Source organism: Mesoplodon bidens, assembly GCF_964165515.1.
Source record: "Mesoplodon bidens genome assembly, chromosome: 17".
NCBI classification, from domain to species: domain Eukaryota; kingdom Metazoa; phylum Chordata; class Mammalia; order Artiodactyla; family Ziphiidae; genus Mesoplodon; species Mesoplodon bidens.
Genome location: NC_138174.1, coordinates 11,511,031 through 11,532,004, shown reverse-complemented (window position 1 = coordinate 11,532,004; position 20,974 = coordinate 11,511,031). Strand labels below are relative to the sequence as shown.

The 20,974-nt window shown below is 39.5% G+C and overlaps 2 protein-coding genes across 5 annotated transcripts in view; one reads left to right on the top strand and one right to left on the bottom strand.

The window, feature by feature from the left end:
- NBEA (neurobeachin) overlaps positions 1 to 20,974 on the bottom strand; it is a 613,622-nt gene that overhangs the window by 192,157 nt on the left and 400,491 nt on the right. For all 4 annotated transcript variants that reach the window (XM_081214387.1, XM_081214388.1, XM_081214389.1 and 1 more), the window contains one exon: positions 12,042 to 12,178. In XM_081214387.1, coding sequence (XP_081070513.1) covers positions 12,042 to 12,178 — 137 coding nt within the window. The remainder of the gene's footprint in view (positions 1 to 12,041; positions 12,179 to 20,974) is intronic.
- Positions 7,117 to 10,026, top strand: MAB21L1 (mab-21 like 1). The gene has a single exon (XM_081214391.1). The coding sequence runs from the start codon at positions 8,341 to 8,343 to the stop codon at positions 9,418 to 9,420; it is 1,080 nt and encodes a 359-aa protein (XP_081070517.1). The 5' UTR covers positions 7,117 to 8,340; the 3' UTR covers positions 9,421 to 10,026.

Genomic DNA, 20,974 nt, shown 5'->3' with positions numbered 1-20,974 from the left:
ACAGGTTAACAAAAAATGTATAGAGGCCAATTCAATCTTTTACTATCTGAAACACTGTGTGTGTGTGTGCATACAGCCTGCATGCACAGGCTATTTTGCAAACCATAAAAAGAGTGTACTTCCTAAAAATGGTTTAAGATTATTAAGAAAACAATAACTTCTCTTAATAGGCCTGTAAAGCATGCATAACATTAAAATTCCTATTATAATTGCCAAATAAAAATATAAAACAGAAAGCATTTAAATAATTTTGTATTTTTATATCTTGGAGGAAGAAAAGAGAAGACTAGTTGTACTATTCCAAGTTGTAAAAGGGCAAAATACTTGAAAGGGCTTCATTATCAATGAATATGTTTGCACTACTACAATTTAAGAATTCTTCGTTTGGAGTATTTATAACCATCTAAATTTAAATGACAATGTATATTTATACAAAATTAGGATTCGAAGCATATGTTCCAAGAATGTGTATATATTAATTAATATTAGCTCTAATAAACTCCTTGGCCTTGTCCCCCCCCACCATTCAAAGGGAGGATTAATTTACTGAAAATGTAAAGTAAAATGTAACTTAAATACTGAGAGGAGATTTATTTCTCTAATGACATAAAGCTAGTAACATTACAAATATTGCTAACTTACATGAGGAACCCCCGTTTCTTAATACGTATTTTGATGTGCAAACTGTAAACTATTATTCCTAAATCTAATACATATATTCATGCGAGCATAACAAATATTACCAGTTCCTTTGAAAATGAATCCTTTACCAAGCATTTAATGTCACATATTGAAATGAAACAACTTTCATGTAAAATAAAAACTGTGAACCTATTGCTTGTACATCTGAAGTAGCATTTTACATTTTGCCTCTACTTTGGTGCTCTCTGATTAAAACTGGTCTTAAATTAGAAGCATGATAAAATAGTAAGTTCTAAGGGAATAACTAAAGGTGCTTATAGTCTAAAGTTTTTTGGATATAAAACTAAAACACCCACTTATAAATGAATCATAACATTTACAAATTAAAAAATAAAATAGGGGCATGAGGAAACTTTTTTTGTGTCCATGGAAATGTTCTATGTCCCAGATGTTACATGACTGTACACATTTGTCAGATTCATAGACTGGAACATTCACATTGAAAAATCATAGACCAGATCAGTACTGTATGCAAAACATACATAATGAACCTGACTTTAATAATAAATAGATTTCACATAAAAATAAAATAATAAAGCTATACCTTTTTTTTTCACTGAGTTCACAAGGTTTTTTCAGAGACACTATGTCTTACAAACTCTTTACGCTCTTCATGCTTTTAATTTGATCTAGATGTTAAGATAAAATAAACAAACATATCTAGATTAAAAAGTATTAACTTATTAGTACTTTTGACTTGACACTTGTGACAAATCATATGGGAAAATTGCGCTTTCAAGAAATAGTACACATAGGTACACTGAAATGTATATTATTAGAATCGTGAAAATAATCATACGTAAGTGGAAATTAAATATTATTTAGGTGATCTATTCTCAGAAAATGTTTATAATCTGTAACTATATGTAAAGTTATAAAGGAAATTCCTATTCATAAACAGATTTCCATCTTTTTCTATAAAGTATTTATTTTATTGCATATGTGATAAAGGTAATAGGTTTTTATTAGTGTAATTATCCTTTTAAATTATTACTTACTCCAGTTACTGATCATTAAAAAAATAAATCCTAGCTTAGAGGAACTGCTTTGCTCATTAAAAAATAAGCTCTGAAACTGTAAATTAGGAATAGGAAATGTTATTTTAGACATGTAGTCACTGGAAGCTGATTATCTACATTCTGTACTTTAGTCTCAAGGTTACGTCGAATATTTTCAGTGGCTTAATCACACACAGTCTGGGATAGTAATGAGAGCTATGCAGTCCTGGATGACCCACTACGGACGTACAGATTAACAGACACTAATCACATCTGATTCCATTGTTTTCTCTAAGTGCAATAAAACTGTACTGTACTAAGAGTACTAAAGATGTAGTCATATATGCAAAAGTCTATAAATCCATGTTAATAATGGGTTAAGGAATACCTAGTTTTCATATATTCATACAGAAAAGAATCACATGAGCCCATTTATCCTGTCACAATATGTCTATAATATCCAAATTAAAAACATAAGCTGAAATCTAGTAAAATGAATTTAAATTTTACAGATTATAAAGATAACAGTGACTTTCTAAAGGGTCAGTGGGGAATTGGAATACTGGAATCAATACTTCCTCCATAATACTCAACAAATGATTGATTGACCCCAATATCCTTAAATGTTTGGAAAGGGTTAGAGATCACGAATGATTGTGAACAATGAGAAAATGTTTTGGTTGACAACCTTGCCCCTCAAATTTGTTAGTTTACAGATGCAACTTAAAATATCCTGCACCGCTGTGTATACATTCAAAGGAAGTGAGGAAAGAGAGACAATTATCTAAATAACCCAGGCTTTAAATTTCTTTCTTCTACCAAAAGAAAGGTTTTGGCCAGAGTTATCCAGAATCACCTCAAATCTGCAAATCTAGCAGTGGTGATAATTCTTGTAAAGTACCCTTCCAACTTCCATTTTTAATCTCAAAGTTACTTTCTTTTCAACATTTATTAATACCAATAATAAATTTACTAAGCAACACTGTAGGAAAAAAAAAAAAGTACTCCCTACTACCAATGTGACTATATTATCATGTACTAGGGGGTGAGGAAAACTGAGGCAACAGTCTTGAACATTCAAGTGAAGAATTAAGAAAATAATTTTTAAAACGTAACCACAATTATCAGGGTGCTCTGGTTAAAGAAAATAGGGTTTAAATTGTGCAAACGGTGACCTCAATTCTCTGCTCTACTTTGTCAGAAACCTGATATTAAAATATGAAATAATTCTTTTAAGAACTCGTTGAAACTTTTGAAGCTTTCAAGCTATTTTGTTTTAAGCGGTCTTATACAGGAGTCACAACAGGAAGAAAGGTATAGATGCCATCAAGTTAGATTACCAGAAAAACTCCCTCTATTTTACTTTATTTAATGTGACACATAAAGAAAACCCTGCACAAATATCTGTCTTTAATTTCTCTAGTGTAAAAGAAGAAATATATTGTGTCTGGCAGAATGAAACAGATGAAATAGCCCGGGTGCATTTACAAAAAAGAAGACGGGGGCAGAAATCAGATGTGTACAATGAGCCTTCAAAGCCACTCCAGCAGTAGGGATAAATAATTTAATAAACTCAACTTCATATTCTTTTTATCTCCCCAGTGTAATAAGCACATATTAAAAAAATAAAACTTTAAATTCATGAATACCTGTGAATAGAATAGCAGCCAGCAGATAATGAAAAAACATAAAACAATATCTATGTGAGCATTTAACATGTGTGTGCATACATGTCCTTTAACTAACAGACCTTTCCAGATGAAAGGTCACAATTGCTTAAATTTATGAACAGGCAATTCACATTTAAATTAGGTTTTTTAAAACACAGAAACCTTGCATTCCTACATTTCTCAACATAATAGAGTTTTTCTTTAACCTAATGAGGTGCCTATGTGCACATTACTTTGTGTGTCCCATATAAATTATGTAGGTTTACAGAAGGAAGGGATAAGTTACCTAGCAATTAGCACTTCAGGAAAAATTATTTTGCCATTGTTATTTTGAATGCTTGAAAGTGTTAAGGATCACAATACTTAATTACTTTATATGCATTAATAGTCCTAAAATTTATGATAATGGTATGCTTGTGACTTTCTACAATTTTTTTCATAATTGCACATTTTAAATCAAGGCTGCCCAATCCCACTAATGGGCATATACCCTGAGGAAACCATAATTCAAAAAGAGACATGTACCACAATTTTCATTGCAGCACTATTTACAATAGTCAGGACATGGAAGCAACCTAAATGTCCACTGACAGATGAATGGATAAAGAAGATGTGGCACATATATACAATGGAATATTACTCAGCCATAAAAAGAAACAAAATTGAGTTATTTGTAGTGAGGTGGATGAACCTAGAGTCTGCCATACAGAGTGAAGTCAGAAAGAGAAAAACAAATACCATATGTTAACGCATATACATGGAATCTAAAAAAAAAATGGTACTGAAGAACCTAGGGGCAGGACAGGAATAAAGACGCAGATATAGAGAATGGACTTGAGGACACGGGGAGGGGGAAAGGTAAGCTGGGACAACATGAGAGAGTGGCATGGACATATATACACTACCAAATGTAAAATAGATAGCTAGTGGGAAGCAGCCACATAGCACAGGGAGATCAGCTCGGTGCTTTGTGACCACCTAGAGGGGTGGGATGGGGAGGGCGGGAGGGAGCCTCAAGAGGGAGGGGATGTGGGGATGTATGATATGGGGATGTATGTATGCATATGACTGATTCACTTTGTTGTGTGATAGAGGCTAGGGCAGTATTGTGAAGCAGTTATACTCCAGTAAAGATATATTAAAAAAAATAAATCGAGGCTGCCTAATAAACTAAGTAAATGGAATGGAAAAGTCAAGTCGGTTAGACCTTAAACGCCCAAATACCATTCAAATGTAAGCATCTCATACTGTCATTAAATCCTGAGATTCTTGGGTTTTTTTCCTTCAATTAGGTCAGTTTTCTTCAATTATCATTCTATTATTAGCTCATGTCAAAGACGTCTGAACAGCATACCAATGAAAACAATTAAGCATTTATATCCTAAAGCATGGGACACACGCAAGCTTTCATTCCAGGACTAACCACTATGATTATATTTATAGTAAAAAAAATAATATAAGTAAGACTGGTGTCATTAGAGTTGTTTTATGAACTCTTCACAGAAGTAAATAAAGCGATTTTAAGCTATCTCCATGTATTACACAATCATATAAAATAACTAGTTCAATAGGTCAAATGATATTTTTTAAAAATTACTATAAAATAGTTAAATAAGTTGCTCCCACAAAACAAGTCTATCTCCAAAGCCTAGAAGAAAATCAGCAGAACTACACAAAAATGTACTGTATGTTCTCCGTAGGTCATCTCAACAACAACAAAAAATTAAGGGATAGAAAGCACACTCAGAATAGTTTAATTTTCCCTTCAACAATGAGAGGTGCCTGACATCGCTGAAAGGATCAGCTACAGAAGGCAATTCGTTTCACGTGTTCAGTGTAATAGAAAATCACTGTGTTGCAGCAACAAGCGCTACTTGCGCTGAAGTATTATTCTAGGGCGCCCAGTTCCCCCACAGTGATAAGGACGGGTGCCTGAATCCTATGTTATGTAAATCACTGTCAGCTCCCTGCATAAAGGGTGCTGAAGGAAGCAGCTCAGAAAACACAGTCCCAGAGTCCTTGAAACCGAATGACTTCACTTCCCGGGAACACTCTAGGACTAACGAGTTTCTTAGTCCTTTTCTCACTATCCATTTTCTTCTTCAAAGTGCAAATTGTTAGTGAAAAGGCCCTGGTTACACCAATTAGTTTGCACGAAGTGCTCTGGCGTTTAGCTTTGCTTTAACCCAATTAAGCCGCACAGTGAGCCTCGAAGATGCGCCACCTGCGCGCCTGGCTCCAGCGCGGCTGCCCGGCGCCCCTCGCGTCCTTCCAGTTAGACCCACCCGGACGGCCGCGCCACGGTCCCCCGAACGGCCCTGGGGCCTCTGCGTCCCAGGCTGCCTCCCCTCCTCGACAATTGGGGGCACCTGCAGGTGGCCCAAGAAATCGAGGGGCCAGGTCTCTACCGAGCCACTCTGACCTGAACCCAAGGAAGAGCGCGCGGGGCGCAGGGGCCCGCGGCCGGCGACCAGAAAGCGCGGGCTCGGCCGCGACCACACGTGGGCCCGGGCGGCGGCCGGGCAGAGAGGAGCGAGGGCAGAGAACCTTGGCCTGGAGCGGACGTGGAGAAACCTGGGACACTAAGTAGGGTTTTAAAATAACCCATACGCACGCACACACACCAAAGCCTGCCTATGGGACATGGAGCAGAGAGAGGAAGGAAGGATGGGCCGGGAGTGTCGAGCAGCGGGAGAGAGGGGACCAGCGGGAAGCACGCAGGACCTGCACTGGGTGGGGACAGAGGTGGCTTTTCCCCAGAGACCAGGGCACATCTTCGCCTTCTTGGCTGCAGGTTCTCCGGCTCTGATTTGCCTCCTCTTCCTCCTCTTCCAACTGCCAAAAGGTAGCAACGCGTTCACCCGCATCGCCGGCAAAGTGGGGAGGGGCTGGCGGGTGCGCCCAATCCCTGCTCCTAAGGGAATGGAAGGCTCTGGGGGAACAGAGTAGGTGGATGCCGTGAGCCCCGAATCTAATGTACTATTTTAAGCTAAATCGAAATCTCCCACTCTTGGATAACAAGAAAGTATAATGCTGTACCTGTGCAAAGAAGAAAAAGAAAATCAAAAGCTTGAGTAAAAAGAGGGAGCCCTGAACAAAATCTTGAAAGAAAGTGCCTACAAACCTGTTCCAGGAATTATAGGATTTTGCTGGAAATGTTCTTAATTTGAAAGAGATGGCATCTAAATTAAAGGTAGGGAATTAAAAATCTGCCTAGGTTTAAAAACAACTACAGAACCCCTAAGTAGTATTTCTTCCATTTCCCGTACATTAAGGACACAGTTGGTACCACCAGGAAAAAAAAAAATGTTCTACATAAATCCATTTCCCCCTCCTTTTTCAAGGTTCCCAAATTTAGAAATGTTGATTTCTCTCAAAGTTTTCAAAAATGATATTTAAATTTAAAACCCCGATGACTGCAAATTAATTTTCTTTAAAAATCTTAACCATTTCCCTTAATCAAGTCACATGACATAGTATAAAATTAGAAGTCTACTGTCAGGTGACAACTAAGGACCCTTAGGAGAGGAGATATACCCTTAATTATGCATCTGTAAACAAGACAGAAACCCCAAACCTACAAATTTTCAGGATAGGTATCTGCCAGTAGGTTAGATGATCTCTCCTGAATTTTCACGTATTAAAATACAGCTCATTAGGAACTCACATTAAAATAACCTCTGAATCACAGAGATAGTTTATTTCACAAATATTTCTGCCAATGCGTACAAAACTTAGTGTCCTGGTTATAATGTTGGGCAAAGTACAAAGAGGACTGCAGATGGGGGGAGGGGTGTACTAAACGTTTTTGAAACATCCTAACTTAAACTGAGGTAGACAATATCTAACAGCAATAATTTTCAGATTCCTTTCAACAACTGCAAATGAGAAAAAACATAGGTAAAACACCTCATAACATTAAAAAAAATCATTCTAACATAGAACATCCAGAAAATTATACAGGTATTAGTCCATCTAAAGCCAACTTGCATATACATGAAAGAGCAAACTCCCACCCTGCATTCAAAAAGACCTCGAGGATTAACAGGCATTAATTATCTTCCTCTAAATGCAAGTTAGTGACTTTTGTTTTAGAAAACCCCATCTAGTTCACCAATTGATGGATGACCATTAGTACACCTGTATTTGCATTTCCTCAGTAAAAAGACAAGCAGGGTTTTCAAGCACAGAAGAGAACCACTTTGCCAAGTCTTTTCAAAACGTCAGTATGCTTCAATTAATACCAAAGCTGAGAGATTCCTCTTGATTTCCAAAACTGTCTAGGTGGCTTGGGTGGTTTTCTGCCCAGCAGCAGCCTCCCACCTTTAGTTTGTGTGCCTCTATCCACGAGGGGGGATTAATTAGCCGGGCTGGAGCTGACAGAGGCTGTGGTGACGAGCCCAGTGGCGATTGGCCGCCAGCCTGCCTGGCCCTGCCTTTATAATTTCCACACGAGTGCATCTGGGCTCTTAGACAAACCAACCGCAGCTTCTTCTGACATATACACACGCACACTCACCCCCGACACACACTCAGCACACTTTTCCTCCATCTGACTAACAGTCCTGCACACACCATGATTACGGGAAAGCGTAAATAAATACGGAAAGGGTTGATTATTTTGACTACTGGAAGAGCCTTGCTGGGTCTCAGCGCAACTTTTGTTTTTATGACTGAGAAGGTGATCTCTCCATGCGTTTCTCTCACACAAGGATTCTTTAAAAGAGGAAGAGAGAGAGAGAGGGGGGAGAACAACCTTTCACTTTAAGACCGGCTGGGCTCAAAGATAAAAGGAGGGGGAAAGCGGCGCTAGGAATCCACCGCTGCAGCACTTCGGAAAGACGTTTCTGATACATTTCTGAGCGCGGCGGCCCGTTTCTCCACCGAAGTTGGCTCCAGCTCTAGCAGCCGCATTGGATCCCACAGCTTATTGCGAGACTCCGGTGTACAATCCGGATCTCTGCCCCAACATGATCGCGGCCCAGGCCAAGCTGGTCTACCATCTGAATAAATACTACAACGAAAAATGCCAAGCCAGGAAAGCTGCCATTGCCAAAACTATCCGGGAAGTCTGCAAAGTAGTTTCCGACGTCCTGAAGGAGGTGGAAGTGCAGGAGCCCCGGTTCATCAGCTCTCTCAACGAGATGGACAATCGCTACGAGGGCCTCGAGGTCATCTCCCCCACCGAATTTGAAGTGGTGCTTTACCTTAACCAAATGGGGGTGTTCAACTTTGTGGACGACGGCTCGCTGCCCGGCTGCGCGGTGTTGAAGTTGAGCGACGGGCGCAAGAGAAGCATGTCCCTCTGGGTGGAATTCATTACCGCCTCCGGCTACCTCTCGGCGCGCAAAATCCGGTCCAGGTTTCAGACGCTGGTGGCTCAAGCGGTAGACAAATGTAGCTACAGGGATGTGGTAAAGATGGTGGCAGACACCAGCGAAGTGAAACTGAGAATCCGAGATAGGTACGTGGTGCAGATCACCCCGGCTTTTAAATGCACCGGGATCTGGCCCAGGAGTGCTGCCCACTGGCCACTTCCCCACATCCCCTGGCCGGGACCCAACCGGGTGGCGGAGGTCAAGGCGGAAGGGTTCAATCTCCTATCCAAGGAGTGCCACTCCCTGGCCGGCAAGCAGAGCTCGGCCGAGAGCGACGCCTGGGTGCTGCAGTTCGCGGAGGCAGAGAACAGACTGCAGATGGGGGGCTGCAGGAAGAAATGCCTCTCCATCCTCAAAACCTTACGGGACCGTCACCTTGAACTGCCAGGCCAGCCCCTGAACAATTACCACATGAAGACTCTGGTTTCCTATGAGTGTGAAAAGCATCCCCGGGAGTCGGACTGGGACGAGTCTTGCCTGGGTGACCGGCTTAACGGGATTTTGCTGCAACTTATCTCCTGCCTGCAGTGCCGGCGGTGTCCTCACTACTTCCTACCGAACTTAGATCTGTTTCAAGGCAAACCTCACTCGGCTCTCGAGAACGCTGCCAAACAAACGTGGCGACTGGCTAGAGAGATCCTGACCAACCCGAAAAGTTTGGAAAAACTTTAGAGGACAATTTAATCGAGAGCCGAAATGTGATTATACTATTCTTAAAGTTCTCATTAAGTGTAAACTTCCTGTTCGATTCCTATCTAATATTCCACTGGACAGTGAAAACAATCTCTTCCTTAAAAAGGAGTACTAACACAACGTTTAGGCATCATCTCACCCACCCCTCCAAGGGGAGAAAAAGAAGTAGGGAAAGCGGATGGAGAACACCCCAAACTCACAAGTATTAGAAGACTTCTTTACAAAGGATTTCGTATCTCCCTTGAAAAGTACACAGTAACACCCGGAAAACAGCCTGGCTGTAATGCAAGACCACAGTGAACACTGCTTAACTATCAAAGGATTATAGCAATCCTGGCGATTTAGGTGCATCTGGCTGTGAGTAAACACGATTTGGATATGCCATCTGAAGGAAAGTGTAATGTATATTTTAATTTGTAACAAATATTGTGATCTCACATTGTCTTTGAAAGTGTGGATGTTGGTGTTTTGTGATTTGGTGAACAGAAGTTAAATTGCCATTTTGGATACTTCCAGACATTTTCCACTAACAAAGATATAATTTAAAGGTAGATTTCCTCCTGGTACTTTTATCTGTCTTTGAAAGTGTCTGAACTTTAAAAAGTTTACATTTTGTTTCAAATATATTGCTTGTTCTATTTCTAACATTCCATAAATATACTTGAAATGTTATTTAAATATATTCAAAGAAATTTGAATTCAGCTTATATAATAACGCTTGAATATCTGAATTATATATTTGAAAAATGCACTTGAAATACACTGGATAATTACTTTTGTGATTTAGATTTTAATTTCTGTTGCTGGTTTTTATTTAATTAGAAGCTAATAAATGAAGTAAAATAAAAGTTGTTGTGTCTCACTTTAAATTGTTTTCCTGTCAAAAGATGTAATGCTTCACTTTGAAAATTGAACCCACTTGAATATTTTAAACCTTTTGAGAAATAAGCTAATGAAATAATTAAAAATAAAACCTTAAAATATTGGAGAAAAGCTCTTTTTGTATAGCTACAGAATACAGTGATCTACTGTCAGTTTCTGACTTACTTATAAGACTAGTCCATCCTACAACAGATGCAATTTAAACCTACCTTTGAAAGCTTGCTCTTCTGGGTTAATATTTTTGTAGAATTTTTGATAATATAAGGATGAAATATGCCATGACAGTCAAGGTTGCTGAGTTAAAAATCAGACTAACTCAGAGGAAATGAACTTAACAAAATCCTAATAAAACTTTTAAAATTCGTATATGAAAACTAACTACGCTAATGAAATGAAGATAATTTCTGACCTATCTTATGCCAAGCCTTATTTTATGCAGTAAGGGTTCCACTGGCAGAATAAATGAATCAGAAATCCAAAGTTACTTTTTACTTCATAGGGCAAGCCAATGATAAAAGCATAAAGACAAATTTTAAATTATTTAAAATCATATGCACTACATTCAAACTCATTTTCAAAATGCCACTCTTCTGGAGCTAGAAGTTAAAGAAGTCCTGTGATTATCCCTCAGAGTATTTTAAGAGTCAACAAGTGCGGGAGGGGCTAATCACCTGTGGGCCTTAGGGTCGTTAATTAACTCAGGTGGGGGTACATTTTCGACTTTCAATTGCTACTCTACAAATAGTGTTTTAGAATGCTTTACTTCTATATATAAATTAAATATAAATAATAAGGTTCTGGATCTATGGGAGCATTTGTCTTTCGCTATTTTAGAACAATTGCCTCTGAAAAATACTTCAAAGGAAGATCTTTGTAAAATGATGCTTGATTATCTAGCATGACACTTATGTTCTTGAATTCTTAGCCTCAGGAAAAAAGTTTACAAATTGCACAATAATATAAAAGTTAAAACAACAATAAAATTGATTTCAGAAGAAACTGTAGAGGTATAGAGCTGTTGAATACTCAGGTTTTAAAATTTACAAAATAAGATATCATAAACAAATATTTATGCATTTCAAATCATCTGAATATATATTGTCTGGCACCACACCCACAGAAGAATACAAACTTTAAACATCTGAGCTCCAGTATGTACTATGTATACACATTTTAAATGAAAGCTTCTCAGATAATTGATTTCTCTTCCCCTTAAAATCACATATAAAACCTATTCTTATTTCAGGAGATGAAAACTGGATGTAATAACGGAGATGAATTTATAGCTAAATGTGCTCCGTAGTTTTCGTACAACCTTTTAATGAATTATTATTCATATTGCAATGTACACTTTTGGAAATTAAAAGTGATCTTAGTAAGAAATGTCATGAGACCTTTCCCAGTCTTCCCAGAGAGCCTGAGATGCTGTACCCCAGGGACCTGGGAGCAATTGCCTTCACTACCAAATCTGCCCAAGTGCACACAAAGGCACTCATAGAGAGACCGTTAAAATGTGCATGCTCTGGTATACAGGATTTAAAGTTGTTAATATATTCTTCAATCCCATAAAATAGAGCGTGTGTTACTTCATTCATTTTATTTTCTATAAGGATGAGAATGTGCTCCCCTCCCCCACTGTCATTCAAAACCAAGCAAAATTGAAAACCACTTCCTGCCACAAAGCCACCAGTGCTGTACACAGAATCACTCGAACTCACTTTCGTGTCGATCTTCTTGAAGGCAGGATCATCCTCATCCACCTCGAAGTAGATTTCTGTCGTGGTGATGGAAAGCGTCCCCTTGGCCACCACCACAGGAGCAATGAGCTGGGCGGGAGTGCTGAGAACCACTGGGCCTGAAAGAGAGGGCACGGGAGTCAGGCTGCGCCCCTGCGCCCCTCTCCCGCTCCCTCCCGGAAGGGTACCACAGGCTTTTAGTTTTAGATATGCACTGAAAAAATAGTGTCTATTTTATGCAGCAAGCTCCTTTCACGTGAGATAAGTCTGCTTAGCTTTCACACATTATCTTATAACGAGACTAGAGACAAATAATTCTATAAAAACTCAAGAGATCAGAATATCGAATAAGTGACTTTCAGTAAGCGAGTCTGCAACCTCTGCTTAGAAATCCTACATGGTTAGTGAGGCGCTGACCTTAACCAGCTTAAAAGTGCAGAACGGACTGTCTTAAGGCCCCGATTCTCCACCGAGCATCAACGGCGTTCCGAGAGACGCGCTGGGCAGTCAGCGCCGTCCCCAAAGACCAGCCACCGTGAAAACCCCGTCCCCTGGGCAGCAGCGTCCCCCCAGGATGGGCGGGAGGACGTGAAGGGGTATAGGGTCTAACATATAAATTCCACTCCGCTGACGGGTTTGCATCTTGCAGGCAGATTAATATCGACATCCTAAGGCGCACCGCACACCGATATACGCGCAAACACGGACATGAAATACATTTTTATGCAGAAAAGAAAAACTGTAGCAGTGATTTTTCTCACCGAGCATAGGTCAAAAATGATGAAATTGTAAGAAGCTTGAACAAAACGATTCTCAGAAAAGCATTTGAAAAGTGTTGTTTCTCAACTTGTGGGACGAGAGAGCCTAAGCTTCAGAAAAAGAAATGTTTTAGAAAGTGTGTCCACTAAGGCGCTGACTTCGAATTCCCTCCATCTGAGTTAAAGTCGAAAATTACAAATTTCACGTAGTAGAATATTAATTCAAACTGGCATTACTTAACTGCTCCTTTAAGGTTCCCCGAAGGGGGGACATTCTTCTCTACCCTCGACTTAAAATAAAGACTTAGAAATCAGAAAAAAATGTATTTGTTTTTCTGTAGCAAGGGTGCATCATATTCCCTTCCACCCCCGCCCCCCCCCAAATGCAGACAAATGAGTCACAGTAACAGCAGAAGGAAAGCAATGAAAAGGCAGGCCCCCTGCGGTTGCCCAGGCCCGCCCCCCCGCCCCCCCCACCCCGCGCCCGGCGGTGGCTCCTCGCGGGGAGATCGGCTCGCACCGCCACCGCCCCGGCCGCAGCGAGCAGGCCCGGCCCGGCCGCGCGGGGACGGCAGCGGAGTTCGCGCTTCCAGGGAGCAGCACACACCGAATCCACGACCGTCCTGCACAAAGCCGGGCGTTTCTGCCGCGGGAGGACCAGAGAGGAATCGGTCGGCTGCTGTCGCGCTTAAACGGGTGGCTATGGAGCAAACTGTGTCAGTGTCAGCCCGCACCGCCGACCGTGACCGCCTGCCCGGGTCAGGCTAACGCCAAGCCCCTGCTTTGACTTTACGGCTTTCTATCCCCGACGAGCCCGCACCGGGGGGCCCGGCCCCCGGACGCGCGGACTCCCGGCCTGGGTCTCGGGCGGGTAGCTTCCGCCTGAGCCGAGCGGAGTCGGGGTCCACCTCGGCTCCATAAGGTTTTTCTTTCCAAAGGGCGAGGCGGTCGATCTAAAGCGCCACTTTAAAGGCTCATCAATCTTAATCTAGGTTGCTCAAGTAATTATGCCCGAATCTCTTGTACGATTACAAGTGGATTTGGGTTTCTATTCCCCAGGCCCTCCTTTGTGTTTATTGGAGGGTCTGTGCGCGCGCTCGGCGGCGCCTCCTGCCTCCGCGCCCCCTCCGAAGCCCCCAACGCTCGGGCCGGTTCGAACCGCTCCCTTAACCCTTAAGCCACCGGGACGCTCCTCTGGACGCCACTTCAGGAGAAATCCAGGAGGTGTACTCTTGATTGGAGTGAGGTGAGGAAGAAGGTGACCTGATTCACATTGGAAACAAAGTGTCTTCTTACACATCGTTGGGCCTTGATAAAACCTCAGAAAAGTCGTCATTCTAAACACAGAAAGCTAGTGATTTCTGGTTTAACAGAGATTTCTGGCATTTGGAGACGATGAGTGGTCAAAAACATTAAAAATGGCGAACTGCTTCGTTCTCTTAAAATATAATTTAACATACCCAATCAAATTGGAAAAAAATTAAAAAAATCATGATACACATTGTCAAAACCAAACAAACTAATTTATCGAGATATACAGTATTACTAATTTTAAGTTCACAATTCCATGAACTTTTAACAGGGAGCACATTTTCGCTACCTGTTTGCGTTTCTGAAAGGCGACCGCGTTTTCCTTTTGATTTTACTCCAATCTCATTCTATTGAATTGAGATTTTCTGGGGGTTTATAAAAGGGCCTCGAACTGGTCCTTCTTTAAGAAAGACACTCATGAAATATTCAGCCTTAATAGTGTGTCATTTTTACCCTTGTCCTTTGGAAATCTCCAATTACAACTTCCAATTCCATAGCATGTTTAAGGAGCGCTGGGTCTTTTTGTTGTAGCCTTCAGGGAGCAAACCAGCCGCAGAGAGAACAGAGTTAATCCACTACAGCAATACAGAGAGGGATTATGTTTTAATCCCCTTTGGGGGAGCCTCTGGATCCGATATTAAAATGTTTACATAAGGCACAATCACAAACCAGCAGATCTTCCATATGGAAGATCTCGTTATTTGAAAACCTTGGATCCCTTTCCAAATAAAAATAGTTTAGAAAGGGCAGCGTGTCTAGAGGTCAGAGAGATGGTGATCTGGGAGATTCTGTTCTAGATGATAACTAGGTACAAATTTAATCTCATAACTGTTTGGTGTAGTGAGTTGGGGACTGAGTATAGATATATTCCTTCTAATCAATACTATGGCAATAGAAGGATAAATTATATCAACGTCCTCAAGCACACACAGAGGTAAGGTGACAGATATTAAAAAACAGTGAAACAAATGGATGGGACAAAACCTCCTCCCCTTGTATTGCTGCATACAATAGTTTAAAATTCCACCATCTGAAGTGGTAACTAAAGGAAAAATAATTTTATTTACCTTTTAGAACTGGCACTATAATGTTTAAGAAATATTGATCCATTACTATTTTTGAAAGGATAGGGATATTACTTGCCATTAATTTAAATGCTAATTTAAAATCTGAACTAGAACAAAGATCACCCAAGCATAATGGAAAGATTCTTTAGAAGAATAAACTTCTCTTTAGAGCCATGGGATCTTTAATCAGTTGAGAGGGTAAACCTAGAGTAGAAAATACATATGTTTTATATTTAGGAAGGGAACTATTCATCAAATATAATTTAAAGTTAGAATGTTAAAAACCACTTGTGGGTTTGGAGGATTCTACTGAAAACATAATTCTAAGCCTATAAGTCTTAATACATCAACTTTTAAACAGAACTTTACAGTTTACACAGTTCTTTTACATTTTTATTTAACTACTAGTTCAGTGTTCACAATTTTGGGGCTACGGATGTGTCAATACCTTCCTGCCAAAGACCACCAGGAACATAACTGCAGTGTAGAAAGTTGGGTTGATTGCTCACTTGCAGTGAGGGAGACATGGGAAGGAACCATGAGGTGACTAAGTAAGAGGGTGTCAGAAAGGACTTATTGTATTGTAGGATCTGGGCTTTTGTTAAGTGATTTGGGGGAGGGTTCAAGGAAGCAGGGCTTTGCTCCGGGTTGGGCTCTGTCAGGGAGTGGCAATAATTCTGTGATTGGAGATCTTAATAAATCTTATCTAGGACTAGACCTAGGCTAAAAACTGTAATTGACAAAGAAGTAGCAGTCACTCCTATAAGGACGGAGGGGGGATGTTAATGTTGAGGCGTTGTGCAGAGTGACCCTGTTTTTGTCTGTGCTTAGACAAAATTACAAAGTTGTTTTTTGCCTCACATCATCACGTGGCCTCGTCTGATGCAGGTATTCTGTGAGGCTGTTTATGTCCAACAGGAGAGCACCATGGCGGAGCTGTGAGCCCCAGGCCAGCTCCCAGTGATACCGAGGCCTCCTTGTAAGGGTCAGGTCCATTTGTTTCCTGAGGTCAGGGACTGCTTTTCTCTTCCTCAGATCCAGGAATTAATCATTTTTTAAGGGGGGTCAACAGCATTCTGGCTATTAAAAGTCAATTATGGTGATTAAATTCTCAAATGATGCTAAAATTCTTTACAAGTTTCAATATAAAGCACGACAAAGAATATATACACAGGGACAAGGAGCTGAAGTTTAATTAAAACTGGCATCGTTACAATTATTTGATGACTTTCAGTTGGCAAAAACTATACTTAGTGTACATGAAATTATGATGTATTTTAGAGTCACTTGAATATTTTCTAACCTTAGTTTAATATTAATACAATTTTATCAGCTGTATGGATTTACTCCAAACTCACTTACTTTGAAACCACATGTTCAATTTGCTTTTGGAACATGTAAAAGACCATTATTTTGAGATAATAAGCGTTGACTAATCTTTGTAAAATTACTAAACTTAAAATCCTGCATTATTTAGAAGAAATAAAACTAATCTGAGATCCTTTATGTTTACTGAAAAAGGATATCATTCCAAAAAAATTTTAAGATGAAAATATAATAGGTAAAAACTTACAACTCTATAATGTGATAAAATTTGTAGGAAAATAACTAACAGCATGAGTGACTGAACATATCTAAAATATTTATCACTGCTTTGGACTTATTTTTAAGTAGGGCACTATCAATTTAAAGAAAATGTTTCCCCCACAGAATTAAAAGAATAAAATGTTTGAATTTCAAAGCAATTGAAGAATACGAGAATATGAGAAAGTTGGAACTTTGTTTTGGAATCCTAGGAAAACTTTAGGCATTAAGAAAATGGAGATGTCAGTGTATGAGCCTGAGGGAGAGGGAAGTTAGGAGGAAAATGCTGCAGAAGATCTGAATTCCTCAGTACTTACTTCCCTGGGTTTCAAGCATTTGAAATGCCTCAGAAAAAAAGAAAGTATAGTAACAAAATCTCTACCAGTGACGCTTTCCTTTATTTACAGAGACTATTGTTAGTGGTCCAAATATATTATCAGAATAATGATGCTCTGAAATTTTCAAAAACTTTTCTTGCGATGAAAAGAGTTACAGAATATTTTTGCTTAAATCAGGAAAATATAACTTGAACAACTGATAAAATACATAACCCAAGAGTTATAAATTTAACTTCCAGCATTATTATCTCCTTCCCTAGCATACACACACCACACTACTGATTATATAAACACTGTATAAATCCAAATTTTATACCAAGCTCACTGTGCCCAAGAAGTGGCCTCTTTGCGCTCTCTGGTGACTTTCTGAACACAACCTATCCTTAGATTGAGATGAACAATAATCAATCATCCCCACAGTGCAGTGGTTTCCTTAGATTATTACTGTGCAAAATGAGACAGGTGCTTGAGAATGCACATGAATCTTTTCAGATCTGAGCAAACCTACCTCTGGTAAAACTCAGCTTACCAGAGTCTGAAACAGAAACAGAAAGAATGGAGCCCTCTATATAAGAGCAATTGAAGGCTGCATTTTAACAAAATATCTGTTCACCATGGTAGAACATTTATCTAAAATCTCATTTAATATGTTTACAATAAATAATTTTTAAAAGTCCTGAGAGAGAATCTGATAGGCTCTAACTTTAACATACCATTTATGTTTTTTGATTCCCTTGTAGGACAGATAATACTTTATGTTAAAAAGAAACCAACAGAAACTAGTGCATTTTCTACAAAGACAAACTTTATAGAAGAAAAAGCTTATAAAGCATATATACTGTAAGTAAAATATTACTGACTTATTTACCAGCACAAAAATATACTAAAAACGGTGATAGTTTTTATGTTCATTGTGATAATTTGCTCTGCCTTTTGATGCACTAAGTGAGCCAGCTGAGATTTGTGTTTCTAGTTATATCACATTCAGTTCAACATATGGAATCCATTTTTCACTCTCTGGAAGAGTATTGACTCTTTTATAGCACTAGGATATCATTTAATGATCAAGAAGAGTAAGTTCCTACTAGACTGGATGAGTGAATAAACCAGGGGAGATGACTTAAATCTACTGAACCAGGAGGACTAGGTCTTTGCACCTCTTGGTTGGACTAGTGCCTTGTCTTTACATTCCCATGGTTTCCTGGGCACATCTTTATTGCAGCACTTTTATCAAATATTATGTGTTTAGAAGGCTGTTTCTCCCATTTGGCATAAGCTACTTGAAGACTGGGGCATTATCTTCTGCATCTAACACAGGCTCTGTCACACAGCAAGCATCTGTGTTTGTGGAATTGAATATAGAATATAGAAAACGATATACACCATTGTTGCATTTTTATGTCATAGTAAAAAGGTCAATTAAAATAATAGATTACATCTTTTATATTTTTCTGGAATTGATTTCAAATCGTTCTTTAAAAATATGAAAAACATTACATTTTATAGAAGAGATCAATTTAAAATATGCTGAAAACCAGTAAGAGTTATAATGTAATTGGTCAGTCCAGCTATATCACGCGCATACTATTATTTTTTTAAATGACATAATTTTATAACTGCCATATTTTTCCCAGTGTGTAAGTTGTTTCCTCTTTGTAAATTAAATTCTGAGAGAGACATTTAACTCAGCATTCATTCATTCACTCATTCACGTAGTCAACAAAAATTATACACTGTTTTGTGCACTGAGAGAGAATGCAATAATGTATAAGACACGGATTTTACCCACAAAGAGCTTAAAGTACATAGGAAAGATAAACAATATACAGGAATAAGCATAGCATAAGGGAGAAAGGGTCTAGCTAAGCATTATTAGAGCACTTGACGGGTATGACTCTCATTTGTTCCTCATACTGTACCTAGGAGATAGGTACTGCTATGATCTCCATTTTACAGAGAGAAAATGAGACTGGGAGCTGAAGTAACTTAGGGAAGGTCACACAACTAGGAGATGGTAGAGACAGGATTCAAACCTGGTGATCTGACTCCAGGGTATTTGCTGTTACGTATACTGCCTCCCACCGAGAGAAGGACGGAAAAAAAAATTCTATAGGCATTCACAGAACTGTGATGCTTTCCAGCCTTTGTGGGGGGTCAGGGTGAGGCAGTGAACTGAAGTGAGCTGTGATGGATGGGTAGGAGTCAGACTGGTGCACATGCGGGGAAGAGTGTTGTGAAGCAGGAGAAGAGTTTGAACAAACTGATGCAGGATATGGACAGCAGGAGATAAGCTGGGCCGGCGATTAGGAGGTGTAAAGGGGAACAGTGCGAGGTGGGACTGAAAAAACACACGTGGCCTCAAATGTCAGATTTGTTTAGGTCAAGGAACCAAAGCTTAAAGCTCAGGTATTACAGTGTGGAGCAGTGCTGTCTGTCCTTTTTCGGGCTCACACATCTCTTAGAGAAGATGACTAAATATACGGCCCCTTCCTAGAAAAATTCACATATGAACATTCATCCATCCTGACCGCATAATAAATGAAGTATTCAAATTTTGGAGAAAATGAAATTTGGTTATTTATCTTAATGTCTTCCTCTATCTAAAGATTTTTCTGCCTCTGCATTTATTGTTATTTCTTTTTCTCCAGAACATGTAACTTTCCTCCTGTTCAAGTCAGTTACTCTCTCCACCTGGCCTTTGGTCCTACCCTCCTCCACTTCAGCTGCTCTTTTGTCTCGGTCTCCTCTCCTCTGTTAAGCTTCTGGACTCCAGTTTTCACCTCTTCGTTCCTCATTCCTATTCACTCCTTTTGGCTTCACCCTCATCCTCTACTTAGGCCAAGGTGTTAGGAACATACATATTAATTAATATGCTAAAAGTTTGGAAAAGTCCTTCCATCAATTTAAAAAAAACCCCACAATATGTGTAACATTTTATTTTTAAACCCAGAATTTTCCAAATACCTTTAACTATACTCTTTTTCTCATTAGCATATTTCAAAATAACTGTGTTCCAAGGAATACCAGTTTGAAAATGACTGAGCCAGAGTTCCTTGGCTTCTAAAGCATGCTATAGACATAACTCATTTTATTGTACTTGGCAGAGACTGTGTTTTTACAAATTGAAGGTTTGTGGCAACCCTGCATCCAGAAGCTCTATTGGCACCATTTTTCCAACAGCACTTGCACACTCCAAGTCTCTGTGTCACATTTTGGTAATTCTCATAATATTTCAAACTTTTTCATTATTATTATATTTGCTATGGTGATGTGTGATCAGTGATCATTGACATTAATACTGTAATTGTTTTGGGGCACCATGTACCCTACCCATATAAGACTAAACTTAATTGGTAAATGTTGTGTTTGTTCTGACTACTCCACTGACCATTCTATTCTCTTGTCTCTCTCTCTCTCCCTATTCCCTGAGACACAACAATATTGAAATTAGGCCAATTAATAACCCTACATTGGCCTGTAAGTATTCAAGTGAAAGGAAGAGTCACAGGTCTCACTTAAAATCAAAAGCTAGAAATGAGTAAGCTTAGTGAGGAAGGCATGTCGAAAGCAGAGACAGGCCAAAAGCTAGGCCTCTTGTGCCAAAGAGTTCGCCAAGTTGTGAATGCAAAGGAAAAGTTCTTGAAGGAAATTAAAAGTGCTACTCCAGTGAACGCATGAATGATAAGAAAGGGAAACAGCCTTATTGCTGACTGGAGAAAGTTTTAGTGGTCTGGATAGAAGATCAAACCAGCCACAGCATTCCCTTAATCCAAAACCTAATCCAGAGCAAGGCTCTGACTCTCTTCAATTCTATGAAGACTGAGAGAGGTGAGGAACCTGCAGAAGATAAGTCGGAA

Bases quoted from the DNA above. Each gene is read 5' to 3' on its own strand.
- MAB21L1 (XM_081214391.1), top strand. From the start codon at position 8,341: ATGATCGCGGCCCAGGCCAAGCTGGTCTACCATCTGAATAAATACTAC.